Raw genomic sequence first — 19,080 nt, 5'->3', positions numbered from 1 at the left:
GCAATACTTGATATTCCTTGTTAGACTCACTTCACAGGTTGTGGCATAAAGGAAGTGTTCCCAGTCCTATTTTTGTTAGAATCTAAGTTGAAATTTTTTCCCCTGTAGCCTTAAAAGAAATAGTATAGCAGTTCCAAAATTTCCTTGGTGACCTCTGATTCTTGGGTAGCCTAGCTCAGTAAGCTTGTCTGGCCAGCCTGGTTTCACTGTACAGTACCTCCGGGTCTTGCCAAGAAAACCTGGTAAGAACGGACCAGTTTGAGGCAGAAATTAAAAGCTACAAGGGGGATGTAGAATAACTTTTGAAAAAAAAGAATCTGTGTTTACTTCTGGAAGATTGATAAATCCTATGATTTGACCTAGTACATGAGATATAAAGAAACAAATTTTTTTGTCTCATATTCCTTCTTTGAAGTTTGGTGGAAAAAGTCTTCTATGACGTCTTGAAAGTGTTCGGTTCAAATCCTGACTAGTGTGTATGACAGAAAAGTTCGTTGATCTACCACTTCTAAGGATATCTTTTGATTTGTGGAGGCAAGGGTTCTTCCAGTATACACAAAATATTTGTAATGATAGGTAACAAGTCGTAAACTTTGCCATAAAAGTCCAAAGATCTGCTATAAAATCCCTAAAAGCACCCATTAAGTTCTCACAAAACTTTTTTAATCACCTTCTTACAGATCGCAGCCCTGAACGGACACCTGTCCTTAGTTGAACTATTGATCCAGAAGGGTGCCGATATCCATGTGAAGAACGAATTTGGCAAGACAGCTGTTGATTTCGCTGGCTCCTTCGATAGGAGAAGGGTTTCAAAATTCTTTGAAGATCTTTTAGCAAAGGAGAAGGAAAAGAAGAAAGGCCTAGCTTCATGAGAACAAAGACCTCTGGTATGGACTGCATAGCGCCCTCAGGAGATCAGATATATATAGAAAAATAACACCTTTACACCTATGTTTCTGCAACTCGTCTCATGAGGGCAGTGTGTATTCAGGTACCTAATGCATTCTAATTCTTGTACTTACTGTAAAGTTAGTAGGCTCCTGATGAGGTTGATAAGGTTGCATATTGATCAAAAGCTGGAAAAATTTAGACTTTCTATACTTTATAGAAGTATAAATTCATTCTCATACTACATGTATATTTCAATCACTGCCCCCAAAGTTGGGTTTTTGAAAGAATGATTTCCAAGTGTTTGTTCATGGTTCTTTTCACATACAAGGATTTTCAGTATTTTGAAAATATCAAGCCTGTATCAAAATGATAAGCTTTAAAAATAAACTGGCATGATTCTATGATGAAATATCAAAATTTAACTTAAAATATTCCCTGGGAAAAGATTAGCCAGAAAATGCAATATCAATGGAGTCTATCGGTATTTTTCAGTCACAAGATTACCTGTACAAAAAGATATGAGGTTTAAACCATTTGAAGGGTTTTTGGTACAGATTTTGATTAAGAAGTGTCCATATTATCCAATCTACTATATTGAACAATTTAATTTAGTATTGTTTGGATTTTTCAAGATGAAATCTCCAGGTCAGAATCGTTCAAGATTTATTGTAAGGTGAATATATAAGATGTACTCCTTTTGAAAGCTACTTAAGACACAAAGATGTACTTAAAACTTTTCTCAGACTAGTTCTATGTTATCATTTACCTTTTCCATCTGCCGTCCTTACTTTCATCAAGTTTAGAAAAGCTGTTGAACTAAAAAATTATCCGAAAAATCAACTACCCTTGTTATAATTTTAGATCAAAGTATTTAGTATGAGATTGTTTAAAGGTACATTGTACTTGAAAAATTATCACAAAAATGTATATTGACATTGCTTGTAACCAAAGGATGGAGTTGTGTACATTTCAGCATTGTTATAGATAATGTTTTAAAATATTGTGATAGAATGTAGAGAGAAAGAGATGTCATGCTAGGAACAACTCAGTATGTGTATAGAAGGAATAACATCAATATACAGCAAATAATTTGAGAGAAAACAAAATTCGCCCTGACTATATGCATAAATTTTGACATTGGTTGGAGAATAAATTGTAAATGATGTGGGAACTACACTATCACTGATACCGTCTGCTCAAAGAACTGCCTTGGTATTCCAAAGGGAACCTTAATTGAATAACTTCGGAACTTTGGTAGAAACCGGGCAGCTTGAATGTTGTGATTTGAAGCAAACTTTGTACTGTTCTCCACAAACTTGTCTGTTTGATGGTGTTGGGAAAGTTAATCCTTTCTCTGAAGTTGTATTTATTTCTATGGTTTGTCAATGGAGTCTAGTAGAAAGAGGATTAACAAGCAAGAAATGCACAGGTTCCCTCAATTGAAGAACTGAAGGTTGTCAAAAAATAGGAAGTTCAGAACTGGAAATAAAAAACCAACAGTGTATTTTTTTTTCACCTGCAGCTTTTTAAGTCTGCTTTTTACTGTTTTGAAAGGCAAATATTGACAAAATAACTGACAATGACAAATGACAAATTTCAAAGCCCTCTTAGACAAATGTGGAACAGATCAGTTCTTCTGTTCTTAAGAATAGCAGCTTCAAGAGCAGCTATGAAAATTTGCTCTTCTAACTGTGGTAAAATATTAATTTAACCCGTCCACCCCCAATTCCCAGTAAAACAGGTCCACACTCACCATTTATAACAATGGGTTTGGGCCAAACCATGGTGGTGAAAAGGTGAAATTACAATACAGATATGGTGCCAGGTTACGCTTCCTTTATTTGCTGTAGCAATAAAGGTATGCTGTCACCTATTCCAATTTTGCCACAGTTACCATGGAAAGAGAAAATCATACCAATCACAGATTTTAAGTGGGTTGCCGCTTTTAAAAAACAGCGCCCTCACATGGGCATTTTGAATACCAAGGAATGCCTCTTTGACCATATATAGGCATATTTAGATTACAGGTGACTGTATACCTTTAAAGTTATGCTGCTCATAAGAATTGTCCCGGACTGAGTGTTTCAGACAGCCTTGCCATCCTCCTATTCTAGAATTTCAAAACAAACAGCAATATTTTAAGATATACATACTCAAAAAGAAATTTCACCTGTATAATATTATGTAAAATGTATCATAATGAACGTTTTCCTTCAAAAAATTGTATTATTAGTAGCAAGTTTGATTATTTTACGGTTGATTATGTAGCAAACTTGTCAATAGAATGTCATTTAGTGGTTGAGATGTGTGCTAAAAACTGTTCCAGTTAAATTCAACCACTTTATGCTTAGGTAGTGGACAAGCCATAGGTAGTACAGTATCAGCCAAGATTTTTGGGCTAATGTGCAGCATCTCGGAAGCTGTTATCAGATTGGTTTGCTGGATCATACCATTATTGTTGAATTATTCACAATGGACTCCCTAAGTTGCTGTGAATAGTGACAATTGACCAATCAGATATAACCTTCCGAGCTAGCTGCACATCAGAAATTTTCCATTGACTTGCATGTAGAAATGCTAGAACAGGCTATTTTACCTTTGTCATTTTCTTGAAACTTCAATGAATAACATGGAGGGACGTAGCCATTTTTGACACATTTATTCAAAAAGTGGTGTCACCATCCATGATGAAATCACAAGGTCACTTCTTTCATCACAAAAGCACCCGTGAAAAATTGCTAATTTAGCAGTTGTTCCTTTGTATGATTTCAATACCATTATACTTCTTAATTGCTTGATCAGCAACCTGTTTTTTTCCCATCATGCATCTGAAGCTAATTTGTAACAGCATTTTAGAACTCACTGCTACCTACAATGTATGCAATTTCAGAGAAAAGGAACATTTTTTTACCTTTTACCTTTGCAGAACCATCCACCTTAATGAAAAAATCTGCTGCTTATCTAGCTATATGTTTTTCTTTATGGAAACACCATGCCAAATATGTTATGAATTAGTATATGTTGCTTTATGAGGCATATATTGTAATACATATATTCCAAACTGCAGAAATGAAATCATCAGATTGAACACTTGCCTAGGGATACTTTGGCTGAGGGAATGAAGGCTAGGGAGTTGTTGATTCGTCAGCCACCACCAATACTAATCTCCAACTCCTGGGGGCGCTGTCATTGACAACACCATGATAGCCAAAACGTAGGCAATTGATTGAATTGTAAGGGAATGTGAAGAAGTGTAAACATACCAGGCCATCCAATGAACCACTTTGTTACTTGTATTTTCTGTCATGTGAATTAATGTTCAGATGGACAGTTGCAGGTATTTAAGAGAAAAATGAGAATCTTATATTTTAATACTTCATTGTATAGCTCACAGTTAGTAGCTATTTTAGGAAATACTAAAAACTATGCATTCCAAAATATCAGCCATGCAATCTATGCATCTATTTTTACAGCGTCATACACATATATAGTGGCACAGTACTTGCTCAATTATTGATAGCTCTCCACTTTCTGTAATTAGAATATTGATACTTCAGGAGGAATTTAATATTGTAAATTTTAATGATTAATGCTGAATCTCTGGTTCGCTTGAAGAATGGAATATTTTAGTAAAACTAGAATTGCTCTCTCCATTGCTGTCTTCTTGTGTCCTTATGTTTGTTGGGTAGGTCTTTGTTGAGGTAGAATGCACCTCGGGTATAGATATTGGCACTCTCAAATTTTTATAATTCTCTTCTGATCTACTGCTCATGGGGATTCATTTTAAAGCTGTCGGATTGAGAAAGATTTTCACCGTCTTAGTTTTCAAAAATTTTATTTTGCCCAATAGAGTACACACAGGGATGGTGGCAATTTTGACTGTCAAATATCTGTAAATTTTGGGTAATTTGTTTCTCTAGTATCCAACTTTGCTTGGTAACCCAAGATTTTTACACTTGATTTGGTAAGAGAACAGTTGAAAGTTTCGTTGAGGAAAGTTTGAGCAAAAGTTAAAGTCTTTCACTTTCAGAGTGCATACTGCCTTGATATGAGAGAGAGAGAGAGAGAGAGAGAGAGAGAGAGAGCGCTTTGTGAACCAAGTTCTCATGTACACTACATGTGACCTCTATGAATGCTTATGTAAATGTGTCTGTTATGTTCACTGACTGACTTCATAGAATTGATGTGCCAACCTTCCAAATTGTCATTAAAGAACCATAGTCTTATATGCCAAAAAAATTCTAGATTTCTACCATAATGTCATTTAAGTGACAATTTAATTTGAGCAATACCAACAGAATAAGCAAGTGCACTCCTTGATTTTGCATTGTAATGAGCCCACATCGTTCATACATTTAGAATCAAACAACAGTGTGAACATATGATTTTCTAGTTTACTTTCAAATTCAAATATGCAATTCTTCTAAATAAAAAGACTTAATTTTTATCTCCTTTTTAAAAGATCACCGAATTTACACACAGAAATATACAAACTTTTGAATCCTTGCTGCACTGAGATTTCACCATAGCTTCTGAAAGGGTGCTATGGAAAAGCATTGTTCTGCAGACTTTCTTGGCTATAAACAAATCTGGTTACATTTCCAATAAGTCATGACACTGAAAGGGTAGACACCTAGTAGAAGTTCACCTGTGTACATCTGGGTTTAATATCAACGTTCATATTATTAATAAATTTGTTTCAACAAATGATTTATGCTGTTACAAAACAAATTTGATGAAAAGTTTTACATTGTAAGTACTGAGAAAAATTCTGATGCAGCAGCAGTTATGGTTGACAGACCACAGGGTCCTCGAGCTCCGATGATGATGATGATGATGATGATTAAACATTTAAAAATGAAGAAAAATAAAAATATATTTGGACTCAGTAAAGTTGTTGTTGTTGTTGTTGTAGTTGATAGTATTTGCAGAAAAGGACAAATTATGCGCTGCAAAATTCAATACAGCCTCACTGTACACATGGAGGTAAGCTACCTCCATGCTATACACATGCGCTGCAAAATTCAATACAGCGATATTGATGATGATGATGATGATTAAATATTTAAAAATGGAGAAAAATAAAAATATATTGGACTCTGTAAATTTGTTGTTGTTGTTGTTTTTATTATTGTTGTTGTTGTTGTTGATAGTATTTGCAGAAAAGAACAAAGTATGCGCTGCGAAATTCAATACAGCCTAACTAGACTATGCGCTTCAAAATTCAATACAGCCTAACTATACATGTGCGTTGCAGCCTAACTATACATGTGCGTTGCAAATTCAATACAGCCTAACATAGTTACCCAAGGGTTGTCACTTCATTGCCAACCCTTGGGTAATGTTAGGCTGAATTGAATTTGCAACACACATGTATAGTTAGGCTGCAACGCACATGTATAGTTAGGCCGCGTTCAAAAAAAATGGTGAGGGGGGCTGGAGGAATCGCGATTGAAATCTTATTTTTTTTCAGATCCCCCCTCAATACCCTCAAAAATTTTCAAGTCCCCCCCTCAATACCCTCAAATATTTTCAAGTCCCCCCCCCCCAATTACCATATAGCCACTTATTTATTAGGAATGCACGCAGAGTAAAAAAAACATGTAATGTGTGGTTCTGCACGCAAATGTTCAACACTACCTCTTATCAGCAGGTTGTAGAGCCATATACCTAGGGCAAGTTCTTAAATTGATTCATTTTTAAATACATCAGTGAACTTTTTGGATTTCTCAGTCTAAGCCGACTTGAGTTTATCCAACTCTGGCCAATTCAATGGCACCAGCTGAAAAACACACAAAATGACAATCATGAGAGAGTATGAAAATTGTGTATTCCTAGCTGCGTTTAACCAAATTGTGAAAAAATGAGCACAGTGACCTACCGAATTTTTTTTTTTCAAAAGTACAAGACAAATACAACTTAGATGCCACTTATAAAATGTTTTACAAAATTGACTATACTGGAAGGTTAAAATATTCCATGATATTAATGTTTTAATCTCAGAAATTTTGGGTGTAATAATGGCAAATTTGATAACAAATAAAAGATTCCATTTAGTCACACATTTTTCCATTTAAATTAGAGTCTTTACTGTTCAAAGTTATACTTTTGTGTTATTGGTACAATGAGATGTGAAAATTTCGTTCACTGCATGAACTTGAAATGAATGGTTTTATATATTGATTTAAGTGATTTTAGAAAAACGGACTTTTCATCGTACATTTGTATAAGATCAAGTATGGTGCTTTTTTCTCTAATATTTGATTGTTCTCATATGCCAGAATTCAAAAATCCATGGTAACTGTTAGTTCCCTAGTCTTCTATGTGTTGCTCTCTGGCTGGATCCTGTGTACAAGTAGATGTATGTTTCACTGTCGATTGAGTGTCCTATGACCAAAACTCTTCTTAACTACATCAGAGTCAGAGCTACATGTATCACTGTCACTGCCAGTATGTAGTAGCAGGGCAGTAGTTGTATTAACTTTTTATTTTGACAATATTTTTGTTCAGTTTATACAATTGTGTTCTTGCCCAGCTATCCAGTATTCATCTTGCCAACACAGCCTACGTGTACCGTGCATTTGCATCATTCAATTATCACCAATATTTAGACAAACGGCTTTGTTGACAAACTGAACATTGTCTTTTTCAGCAGCATGCTGTAGAGAGACACCAAGAAACTGTGTTTGATACATTGCATAGAAATATTGAAAAATTATCAACAGTTGTAGCTCCTGCGCCATTACAAGGCTAACTTGTTCTACGAAAATTTAATGGCATTTATACATTTTTAGACTTTTTCGAGATTAAAGACATAAAATATGACAAAACGGTTCTAGATTTTGTTTAACATTAGAACCATTGGACAACATCAAAATGTTGGGAGTCAAAATATTTTTAAGTCCCCCCCCCCCTATAGGCAGAGCAAAACTTTCAAGCCCCCCCCCCTCGACTACCCCAAAAATTTTCGAATCCCCCCCCCCAACCACTTTTTTTGAACGCGGCCTTAGGCTGTTGTTGTTGTTGATAGTATTTGCAGAAAAGAACAAAGTATGCGCTGCGAAATTCAATACAGCCTAACTATACATGTGCGTTGCAGCCTAACAACAATAATAAAAACAACAACAACAACAAATTTACAGAGTCCAATATATTTTTATTTTTCTCCATTTTTAGATATTTAATCATCATCATCATCATCATCAATATCGCTGTATTGAATTTTGCAGCGCATGTGTATAGCATGGAGGTAAACCTCCATGTGTACAGTGAGGCTGTATTGAATTTTGCAGTGCATAATTTGTCCTTTTGTGCAAATACTATCAACTACACAACAACAACAATAACAACAACAACAACTTTACTGAGTCCAAATATATTTTTATTTTTCTTCATTTTTAAATGTTTAATCATCATCATTATCGGAGCTCGAGGACCCTTTGGACAGACATAAGTATCCTGGCCTTCGAGGTAAAAAACACGAAAAAACACGCAGCATAGCATGAAATCCCCACATACCAAAAATCTACGTTTTGCAAACGTTGTGAATGCCGTGCAAGTCCCCCTTTCAATAACTAATTACTTATCGCGTCGACAGTTTATTTCATTCTAGGGGCAGGACTGGCCACGGAAACTGTGAAGTTCGAAGGGCTTACAAATGCAAATATCGATATCTGATAGTGGCATTGAAGATGCCGTCAAGTTGTATCTTGGTCAAAGTTCAAAGGTTGAGCTTATTTTCATCGGATGAGTCGTATCGCCTGGTTTGCTTGAAGGCCTACCACGTTGAGGTCTAACGGGGTGATGGTAATTCTCAAAGAAAGAACGCCGAGTCGTATCTAACAATGTAGGTTTTTCTGAACCATGCAGAAACGGGATAGGCAGAGAGATGATTTGGCAGCTTTTGGAACAAACGGTGAGTACTTTCTTTATAAATATGGGCCGAAAATGTGGAACAAAACCGCGCATTTGCAAGCAGCAGTTTGGCGTACCTGTCACCAGTACGTTGTTTACATTGAGGTAATGGTGATAAACGCGTACGGTGAGTCAGCCACTTTTGTTGTTGCATCTTGTCAGCTGCGTTCGCGTCACGGTTCGAGTTTTGCAAGGGATACATACCCGTCCTTGGGATTTAACACCTTTGACAGCTCAGCTCACTCCATATACATTATATACCCTGAATGAAAAAGTAATTTTATCACAGCGCCACCGTAGAATGAGCCGAGCGCACCACACAGTCCGTTAGTCTGTAGCTGTGGGTCCACATCTTTTGTGGTGGTTTTCTAACGGGTTTACTGTCTTTTACGTTCTGATTTTCACTTCGACGACTTTTCAGTGAAACAAAACTGTCCCCAACCATCACCACGGCGGTGAGCCCACAGCTAGCTGCTCGGTAAAGGGGAGGGACTACTAGCAAACGTACACGTAGGGCTTCCTTCTGTATTACAGAGACAGTGAGACCGTTTTACCTCAACCACAGTACTGTGCCTCAACATATGGCCCATTTTGTATACACGACGACCAAAAATACAGGGTCGCAGACTCTTGAATACATGAAGTCAAAGCAAAGAAATATTAATAAATGAATATTTTCCGAACGCATTCAGCTCTATGGATTTGTATCGCAAAGGTCACAGAGCGGGTTAAGCGAGGCCCATGACGACACGGTAATAAATAGTTGTAAAACATAAACGACCGACTTAATTTTGCAACATTGTGAACAAAATGGAATGTTTTGTATCGAAACTACTCAACAATTAACACATGTAATGGCCGTTGCACATTAGAAACAAAGTTTGGTAAATTTTTTTCACACTGTATTTTATCCCATCTTGATGATAGACTCATCAGATAGAGCAGCGAGATCAAAATGGGGAAACATCAGTATTTCACCGCTGCGAATGTCACCATCGGTGAGGGCCATGTCCGCATGGAGCTCAGGTAACGACGGCCGTTCGACATTGCTCAGTCAAACCAGGATCCCACTAGTGGCAAGTGAAACCTTAATTTCGAAGAGGGGTAAGCTGACGTTTATGTTTATTTATGTTTTGTGTTTACCTTAATAACAAAGTGGGTAAAAACTTGTACTTTTTTGAAAAAAACAACAACGTTTTGGTCAACACGTAATGTGTTGTGTTGATGATATTGAAATAAATACACAAATGATGGGGTCTAAATTGAGACATATCAAAAAGATGATTATGTTATTAGAAATATTGGATTATTTTCTGCTCTAAAGGCTGAGTATTTGAAAGTGAGTTCCTCACTCTGTTTCTATAAGATTTAGTCACCATTTAACATGTTGCTGAGAACATAAGCTTTTATTTAGTTTCGATTGAGGATGAGAGTATTGACCTGTAACAGCTGATGAAGTTAATCATAGATAAATTGGCACAAACTAAACTGCTGTTTGTACAGATTGATCATGAATCACAAAATAGGAACCTCTTCAGTGGAGGCCATATTGGCTGTATTTCAAATGTTATTCTCCAAATAAAATGTAAAGCTATTGAGAGATGTCAAAGATGCAAACAAAGTGTTTCAACTCCTTACAGTAAACTTCCATTACACTTACCTTGGGAAACTCTATGAAGGTTTTCACCATTTTACTACCATTCCGAACAAATTTCACTACTTCCTTTTTTATGAAATCAAACCTTATCTATAATGAAAGCTGTTAGTAATTTGTTTGAAGTAATTTTGGGATAAAGTAAATCTTGACTGCCAAATCCACAGCAAATACAAACAGCACCAAAACTACATGTATATATCACTTACTAACCATCACTACGTATTTGCTATATTCCATTTCTAACTTATTTCAGCATTACATAATGCTTGTTATTTTCTCCATCTTTGCTCAGAGTCAAGACTTGTGACAGAAGCAAGAAAATTATCACCCAGAACATTGTCATTCAATGACGCTGACTCTTTGCCGTCACCTGTGCGTGTTACCTCAGAGCCACAATGCACTGTAACAGAATGTGCTGTGGTTGAAAAGTCTGAGAAAGTACACCAGAATGAGTCTGTGAATTCCCAGTTAACCAAACTCAACACCATCGCTAATGTCATCAATTTCATCAAAAACAAACAAATTGAGGTAAGTTGTAGTAACAGGAAGTAATATATTTATTAAAATTCTTGATAGGGCAAATTTTGAGTTGAATCAGAAATAGAAATAAAAGCAAAAAAATGGTATCAAAGAATGAAGAGTCTAAGAAACATTTTCAGTAAATTCTCATTCATATTTGGAACCTACAAACACAGCACCTATTGACCTAAGCAGAGACAGTCAAAACTGCTCAGCTAAATCCCCACCTTTAAAACACTATTTCAATAACCAAGCTAAGTTATTAACCCTTTGAATGTTGTAATTTTTCCCACCAAAATTTCAGTGCAACATTTTACCATTCTTCATGAAATTTTCTGTTAGTTTTTTTGATAATTTTGGACCAAATAGACATATCACATTTCATTTGCTACTTTTTTTATCAAAATTTTGGCAAAAAGCTGGAAAAAATTTACTGGGGTATATATCATAAAAGGGACAAAAATTGACTTTGGTGCTCAAAAGGTTAAAATTTTTCTGGCCACGACCCCTTCACACACTGTAAAGTTCGTGAATCACAAGCTTGCACATACATACTCACTATCGTATATCACACACATACATAATCAAAGCAATGAAAACATTGCTAAACTGGGCTTCAGATAGCCTAAGGGGTCAATTCTGACTGGCAACAGAACTATCCATCCGGGGAAGAAAATCAGTAAATTCTTGATCAGATTTGAACCCACAACTTATATGACACGTATTCTTCTAGTGAAGACACCAGCAATCAGAACAGCTAAAAATCCACATACCACATAGGAGATGCACACATATTGTAAATTAATGAAGGAATAGAAAAAATGAAAGAATAATAAAGAAAAGATCAGCAAAAGCTACAGAAAACAACAGAGGAATGGGTAAATAGAAAATGATAATAGGATACTTGCTACAGGAGAAAGCAAACATAATACTCTGTTGGAATCTGTCAAATTCTCAGTGTTTCAGGTAAGGGGTGGACCATTTGATATTCAAAGGGGGGTCTTGGAAAGTTGGTTCTTTTAGCATTTTTTCTCCCTCTTCACCTGAGGATTTTTTTTTTGCGCGCGAGCATTCATGTGCTGAAATGCCAATATCTCTGAAACCTTTCAAGCCCCCCCACAATATCAAATGGTCAACTCCTAGACAGTTAGCATTGATTTGGTGTTTATATTTGATTTTTGTTGTCCTTTGTACAGAAAACCATCTCCCATGGACAAAGACAGCTGGAAAAATTACAACAGATGTATGGGCAACAGACAGGTACCATCAAACAACTCAATAAATCAATCCGGCGATTGAAAATGCAAGTTGGCCAACAGTCAGAGTTGTCACAAAGATTGGAAAAGTCCCTGCAATCACAGAGAGAATTATTGGAAATGTCAACACAACAAGTAAGATGGATTTCATTTTTTTTCTTTTATATGAATCTTGAAACATTTTGGATCTTTAATTTTCATTTCATATTTGTATTTAGTGAAGATACAATGGTTTTGATACAAGCTTTGTCATGAATTGAACTTGTCCACACTTGAGAACAATGGTATTTGCTCAAAACCATGGTGGGGAAGAGTAAATATTATAGGATAGTTTCATTGATCCCATCGCTACATTTTTTAAATTTTGATGATATACCAATGACTCCCTTAACCGGCAGGTTTTGATAGAATCAAATTGTTGCTAATAACCCTTTTTCCTGCCCGACAGTATCACTTCCCCATCTGCCATGTCAGTAAAAAGCAGTATTGAGCGAAAACCATATGTATTTTCAACCACTTGGCTAGGTATGTTATAGCAGCTTTAGTCTGTAAAAATCATGTTTACAGTATCTCTGTTTTTAGAAACCCACAAATCTTCAAGTCTTTGTTAAAATGCACCATATTGGACATGTTTTGCTTTACTAGTTTTAACCAACCCGACCTGGTGGTGAAATATGAACTTGGCAGAAAAAGGGATAAAGTGGTTGGTTCCTGGCATGAAATTAAGTCAAAATACTCGGGCACCTATTACACTCAAATCTGTATTTTTTTTGTTTTTCAGAGTATGCAGGACATATCAAGACACCAGAATCTTCTTGACAAACAGGAGAAAATGCTAAATGTATGTATCTGACAGACTGAATTTATATTTTAAAGAAGTATTTATTTTGTAGATGTATAAGTCATCCCTGTTGCGTGAAACAATAGTACTAATTGTAAATGAACATGTATAAGTAAACACCTTATGCACATCCACTTCCAAACACCTATGCTTAAAATATGCTGCAGCGGAAATGTTTTGTATCTATCCACAGGTTCAGTGTTTCACAACAAAACTACACTTAATATGGCAGCTCGACATGAGCCTTTTGTGGAATTAGTTCAGCCACACAGATGGTGCCCTAATTTCTGACGTACGCAATATCAAAAAATTATACATGACATCAATGTACAATTTCAGGTTTGGGGGTTTATTTGTATGACTATATTGCATTTTATTTTACTCTAATTCCTTTGATATCGAATTGTAACTTTTCAAAGTTGCATTCAAGTCCTTCATTGCCAGACGTTATCAGTATACGTGCCAACATATGAAAGTATGACTATAAATTTGGTAAGGCAAGGGTTGTGTTGATTTTAGATATTTTTATCCTTTGCTAATTTTGCATGTCATCACCATTTTAATATCCTCCTGTTTTATTTCATTAATCTTGCTTTTGTAGAAATTACTGTCAGAAAGATTAAGACATGATCTTGTGGTAGATGGCGGTATTTTACTGTACTGTAATTACCTGACACATTCCACACTGGTTAATTTTCCACTCCGTACAGTACTACAGCTGATCAAGAAACCTAGACTCCGAAAATGGTAAGATCCAGGGTTGCATCAGTCATTTCATATACTGTAATTTCCACTTTTAAGTTGACAGCACCTAAAAGATAATATTTCAGTTTTGCTACCATTTGCACATTTTAATCATATGAACAAGTGCCTTTTTTAACCATGATCAATTCTATACCTTCAGCAGTCACATTATTGATGTTCAATGAAGACAAGAGAAATTTAAGCACACAGATGATTTCTTAAAAAAATGTGTATCATGTATCAGTAATTAGCTACATTTTCAGTACTTCTGACTGTAACATTCATAATTAATAAAATAATATATAGGTTCTCCATGCCCTCCCACCTGTGTGACTGGACATGGCACGCGCAGGCTCTGCAAGATCAATCATGGAGATGTTGATGAGCGCCCTCTAGCGACAATTCTTTCGTCTTCAAACTAACATCAGCAAAGTTTAAAGGTATACTGTCACCTGTTCCAATTTTGCCACAGTTACTATGGAAAGAGAAAATCTAACCAATCACAGATTTTAAGAGGGTGGCCGCTTTTTAAAAACAGCGCCCTCACATGGGCATTTTGAATACAAGGAACGCCCCCTTGACCATAGATGGGCATATTTAGATTACAGGTGACTGTATACCTTTAAAAACTGAGGATGGTAGAAAACCATGAGAGATCCACCTATAAACAGCTTTTACCCTTTTTGTGTTATATACAGCTTTTACACTCTTTGTGTTTATAGTGATAAATTTCTCTTTGTTATCCAGGCTTGAACAATTCTCAAGACTGATTATAGTGTTATATTTATTCAAAGTACTAAAGTCTTGGACCGTCAGCTGTGGCTTGCATCACAGGTCAGTGTCACCAGAAATAATGTCATTTACACTTACATTATAAAAAGAAAGGGATCTATTTCAATATTAATTGCATATTTTCTGAGTGCTTGTGAAGATTCCCGAATCAGAAATATCCCTTGAGAGGCTGGATGCAATTCACTTTGTGTGATAAACCATGGTCTTTACCTCACTTTCAATGATGTCTGTGTGTTTCTCAACAGTGTCGGCTCCTTTATGATATACTGCCACCGACTGGTTCAGTACTTCCAGCAAAGGTACTATTCAGGCCAGGAAAAAGCTACGAAATGATGGAGGTTGGTCAAAACAAAAGATGCCCGCGAAGATAGTTCTCACAATCTATTTGTATGCATCTCCTCTACAAGAGCGGATGGTCTGTGATAGTTCAGGACACTTCTCGCAGTATGCGTCGAAACGCTGACTATCAAACATGTGCTATCCAAATGTTTGAGTCTCTGAAGCAGTATTATAAGTATCAAGGAATAATACTCAGTCATCATAAATAAGACATATCCACTCATGGTTAAAGAGGTGTGTCAGTCATGTACTACAGTTTTGACAGGACACTTTTTACAGTAGGCCCAAACTGAAAATCATTGATTTGCTGCTACAAATACCGTTATTTTCATGTTGTGATGTTATCCAAACAATCAGTTATTCCAATCACAGAGTCCATGGCCAAACTCCTCAGATAATCAGTTTCCCTGTAAGTGTAGGCTTGCCCTGAAGTCTGTGGGCTTATAGAGTTATAAACTCAACCTCAGCAGACTCTGTTGCATTGATGGTTGAGTTACTCGTGAACATTTGTGAATGAGCACATTAAAGGTATACTGTCACCTCTTCCAATTTGCCACAGTTACCATGGAAAGAGAAAATCTAACCAATCACAGATTTTAAAGTGGGTGGCTGCTTTATAAAAACAGCCCCCTCACATGGGCATTTTGAATACCAAGGAACGCCCCTTTGACCATATATGGGTGTATTTAGATTACAGGTGACTGTATACCTTTAAAGACAAATGTTGAGTGACGAGTGGGCTAGTTAACTGTCAGTGCAAGCTGAAAAGGATGCCATATGATGGCTATGCAAATATCTCCATTCAGTTATCAGAATTTTCATAGCGATATAAACTACATAAAAAACAGTGATGTGTAAGCAAAGGGATTTACATGAAGCAGAATTCAATTTTCAACATTACCATGACATTGACAAGCCGGTACTTTCAACTTTGAACCCATTTTAATCAACATATCATACTTTCTTGTACATATGCTCTCATACAGATTTCTACGGATCTCTCTATTTTGTTTTATATATTTGTTGGCATTTCCGTTCTCAATATTATCACTTTTGACGAGCTAGACTATTTATAACACCTGTGGTATGTCTGTTTTTTTAAGAAATGAAAATCATAGAAAAACCCGGTCAAAAACAACTTTGTTGTAGCATTTGTTATTACATTCTTGACTGGTATTAGCCAGAGAAAATCCCATAGTTTAGTGCTGTTCACAACGGGATTCAGCTCATTGTCTTCCTATGAATGTTGTTCAGCTAGAGTTTTAAGGAAATAAACATTGTCTTCCTACGAATGTTTCAGCTAGCGCTAAGAACAGAGAAACCATTAGGAAGCAGAAGTCAAATGTCAAGTTCGGTGTCAGGATGAAGGTTATAATTTGTAGGAAAACTGTTTGCAGGAAGTGAACTTCATCATACAGAGTTCACTGTTCTTTAATTTTTCATTTTCAAAAATAGTTAATTCCATCCTGTCAGCACACCCACTGAAAATACATTTTTCAACATCTACACTTAAACGCCAAAGTCCCCTACAAAAGGGGGATTATGGTAAAACTATGCAAATGTGAAAAAGCCACGCTATGGGTAAGACGCACTCGATTTGCTCCGAGATTTCCAGAAATTCGATGTGTGAACGGCGTTAATTTCCATCCAATCTCTTACATGACACCTGTAAATGTTTAGCGACTTCCTTTATGTCGAAAAAACATTGAAAAACACTGTTATTTAATACAGAGAACGCATGTTTTCACAAAGCGTGGTTCCAGAATGTCCATTTGACCTCTGTTCTAAATGTTAATGTTAAATATCTGTGCTCAATCAGAGATTCTACCTATACATGACAGATTTCATTGTAATTTATTTGTTAAGGGAGACCCTCCAGCATGGAAGGGTTTCACAGAAAAACCTGCCACTTTTTAAGTTCGCAGTTGTTTCTTTCTTGTACTCAAACATTAAACCCTAAAGTACCAGTACATGTATTTGTGCAAGTCATAAAAGAGTTTCTTTTTAAAGACATTACTTGTTCATTTTGTTATGTGAACAATTTCAGTACAGTAATAATGCTATCATGTAAATCAATTAGCCCATTGTGTTATGATGTTAAAGCGCAGTGGTCGTCGCGCTGCGCGTGCGCGATTTTTTTGTTGATAAACATAAATGTTTGTAAACATGTCTTCTCAACTTCAATCGGAGTGAGATGGGAGCGGTCCCTCACTTTGTTAACGCCTTTGTAAGACTCAACATCATGCAATAGTAAAATATTAAGATCGGAAACGAACTTCAGTGGTGTATTTCTGTCTATAAACTCATGTAAGGCTACGAACATTGAGACACTGCACATTATGTCGCTGAGTTTATTGCACGCAGTCACAGTGAACAAATGGGTTTGATCGCGCGCGGTCACGCTGGTTGTACAAAGTGCTATGTACAGCACAGTAAAAATACATCACTAAAATGATCAACATTGTATATATATATATATATATATATATATATATATATATATATATACATATATATATATATATATATATATATATATATATATATATATATATATATATATATATATATATATATATATATATATATATATATATGTAGACCAGCAACAAGCACAATGCCTAACACAAACATTACACTCAAGACCATGATCGGCAAGCCAGAGCAGGACACGGGAGATGCTGTTGCTTCGATAAGGGAGGAGGTCACCGCGTTAATGTACACGGATATAAGAGAATCCGGTCCCACAACCAGCAGCACAACTTACCGACCCCGCGACGACCCTTTGGCCCACGACCCACTGTTGATCACCATTTCTTACTTCTTCTAGTAGGCCTAATACGTGGCAAGAAATAGTAAAATGACAGGACATAATAGACAAAACGAGCGGGTTTTCGCGGCATTTGGCAGGAAAATTGCACGGCTACACATAGGGACGTATTGAGAGACGTATGGAGAGATCCTGTGCACGGTCATGGCAGAGATCCAACGGCTAGCTAGTGTAGGCCTACCGGTGCTACGCAAACTTTGTTGTTGTACCTCCCTTTGCCGGGTAGGCCTGAATCCTCTTTCAAATGAGATAACCCCCACATAGCAAGAAGACCTATGAAAGGTCTTTCGCTTGGCTTGATACCTGTACTCGGAATTCTCGTTTGCACCCCCAACGGGGTAAACTTCGTAGTGGAGTTGCATTCTCCACAGCCGAGTGTAGCGCGCCATATACCCGGTTCTCTTTACATCGACGTTCATGCAGACCACGGAACAGATGCTTCTTGCTGCAGCGAGCATTGCTCTGCGAGCTGTAGATTTCTGTAGCTTGCATTTTTGTCAATTGTACTCCTGTTGGGCCTCTTGAAATGAAAGTTCTCGTCCTTGCTAGCGATGTCGTAGACCAGAGCCCGGTCATTGATAGTCTGTTGGCATATATACGCCTACGGGTAAGTGTTTAGCTCCATGGCTCGAGCGAGCCCCATTCGACTGATTCAAGAAAATCATGATCAAATGTGATCTCAATCCAGCGTGTAATCACTGTTCAATATTCAGCAGCTTTTTAACTTAGATTAATTGACCTTTTATTGCGTGTTAGATTTGGTAAGTTGGTATGCTTGTGACAAATCAGCCGCTATATCAGCGGCAATATCGCAAACATAATAATCAACCCATAACCTCATGCGGCATTCTCGGACATGTTGTCAACAAGGGGGACCCCCTCAGGAGCATGCGCAGCGCGACGACCACTGCGCTTTAAGGTAACATCCACTGAAATTTTCTGACTTGAAAGTGAATGAACAAAGTGCTGTTACATTGCTATGTGTGTTACGATCTGTAAGCATTCTGTCTGTACTTATCAGTCTATAATACAGAATTAACAGCAGAGGATGACACGGCTTCAGCTAACACTTATCTTTGAACCACTCTGCAGTAAGTTCCCATGAAATACTTTCTGCAGAAGTACACGAACTGCTTTGCAGTAATAAAGCCATTCATAAAATTGTAAGACAAAGCCGTAACAATATTGATACAATTTTTATAGGCCTTGGTGACACAGCTTATTGGCCTTCCAAGATAGGACACATTGTACGATCCACAATGTTTTACTCATAACTTATCACAGTCCACATCAGACA

At 36.7% G+C, this 19,080-nt stretch overlaps 2 protein-coding genes across 2 annotated transcripts in view; both read left to right on the top strand.

Moving 5' to 3' along the window:
• Positions 1 to 4,544, top strand: part of LOC139120212 (fibronectin type 3 and ankyrin repeat domains protein 1-like) — a 41,582-nt gene extending 37,038 nt beyond the window's left edge. Inside the window, exon 7 of the mRNA XM_070684410.1 lies at positions 681 to 4,544. Within this exon, the coding sequence (XP_070540511.1) occupies positions 681 to 872 (192 nt within the window). The 3' untranslated portion in view covers positions 873 to 4,544. The remainder of the gene's footprint in view (positions 1 to 680) is intronic.
• A 4,071-nt stretch (positions 4,545 to 8,615) lies between these two features.
• LOC139120211 (uncharacterized) lies at positions 8,616 to 16,962 on the top strand. Its single transcript, XM_070684409.1, has 8 exons — positions 8,616 to 8,806; positions 9,733 to 9,909; positions 10,755 to 10,990; positions 12,178 to 12,372; positions 13,019 to 13,078; positions 13,680 to 13,825; positions 14,570 to 14,656; positions 14,860 to 16,962. The coding sequence occupies exons 1-8, from the start codon at positions 8,755 to 8,757 to the stop codon at positions 14,945 to 14,947; spliced, it is 1,041 nt and encodes a 346-aa protein (XP_070540510.1). The 5' UTR covers positions 8,616 to 8,754; the 3' UTR covers positions 14,948 to 16,962.
• Positions 16,963 to 19,080: the final 2,118 nt, after the last annotated feature.

Source organism: Ptychodera flava, chromosome 20, assembly GCF_041260155.1.
Source record: "Ptychodera flava strain L36383 chromosome 20, AS_Pfla_20210202, whole genome shotgun sequence".
In the NCBI taxonomy this organism is placed as follows: Eukaryota; Metazoa; Hemichordata; class Enteropneusta; family Ptychoderidae; genus Ptychodera; species Ptychodera flava.
Note: the sequence above shows the minus strand (reverse complement) of the source record. Positions and strands in the feature narration are given on the sequence as shown.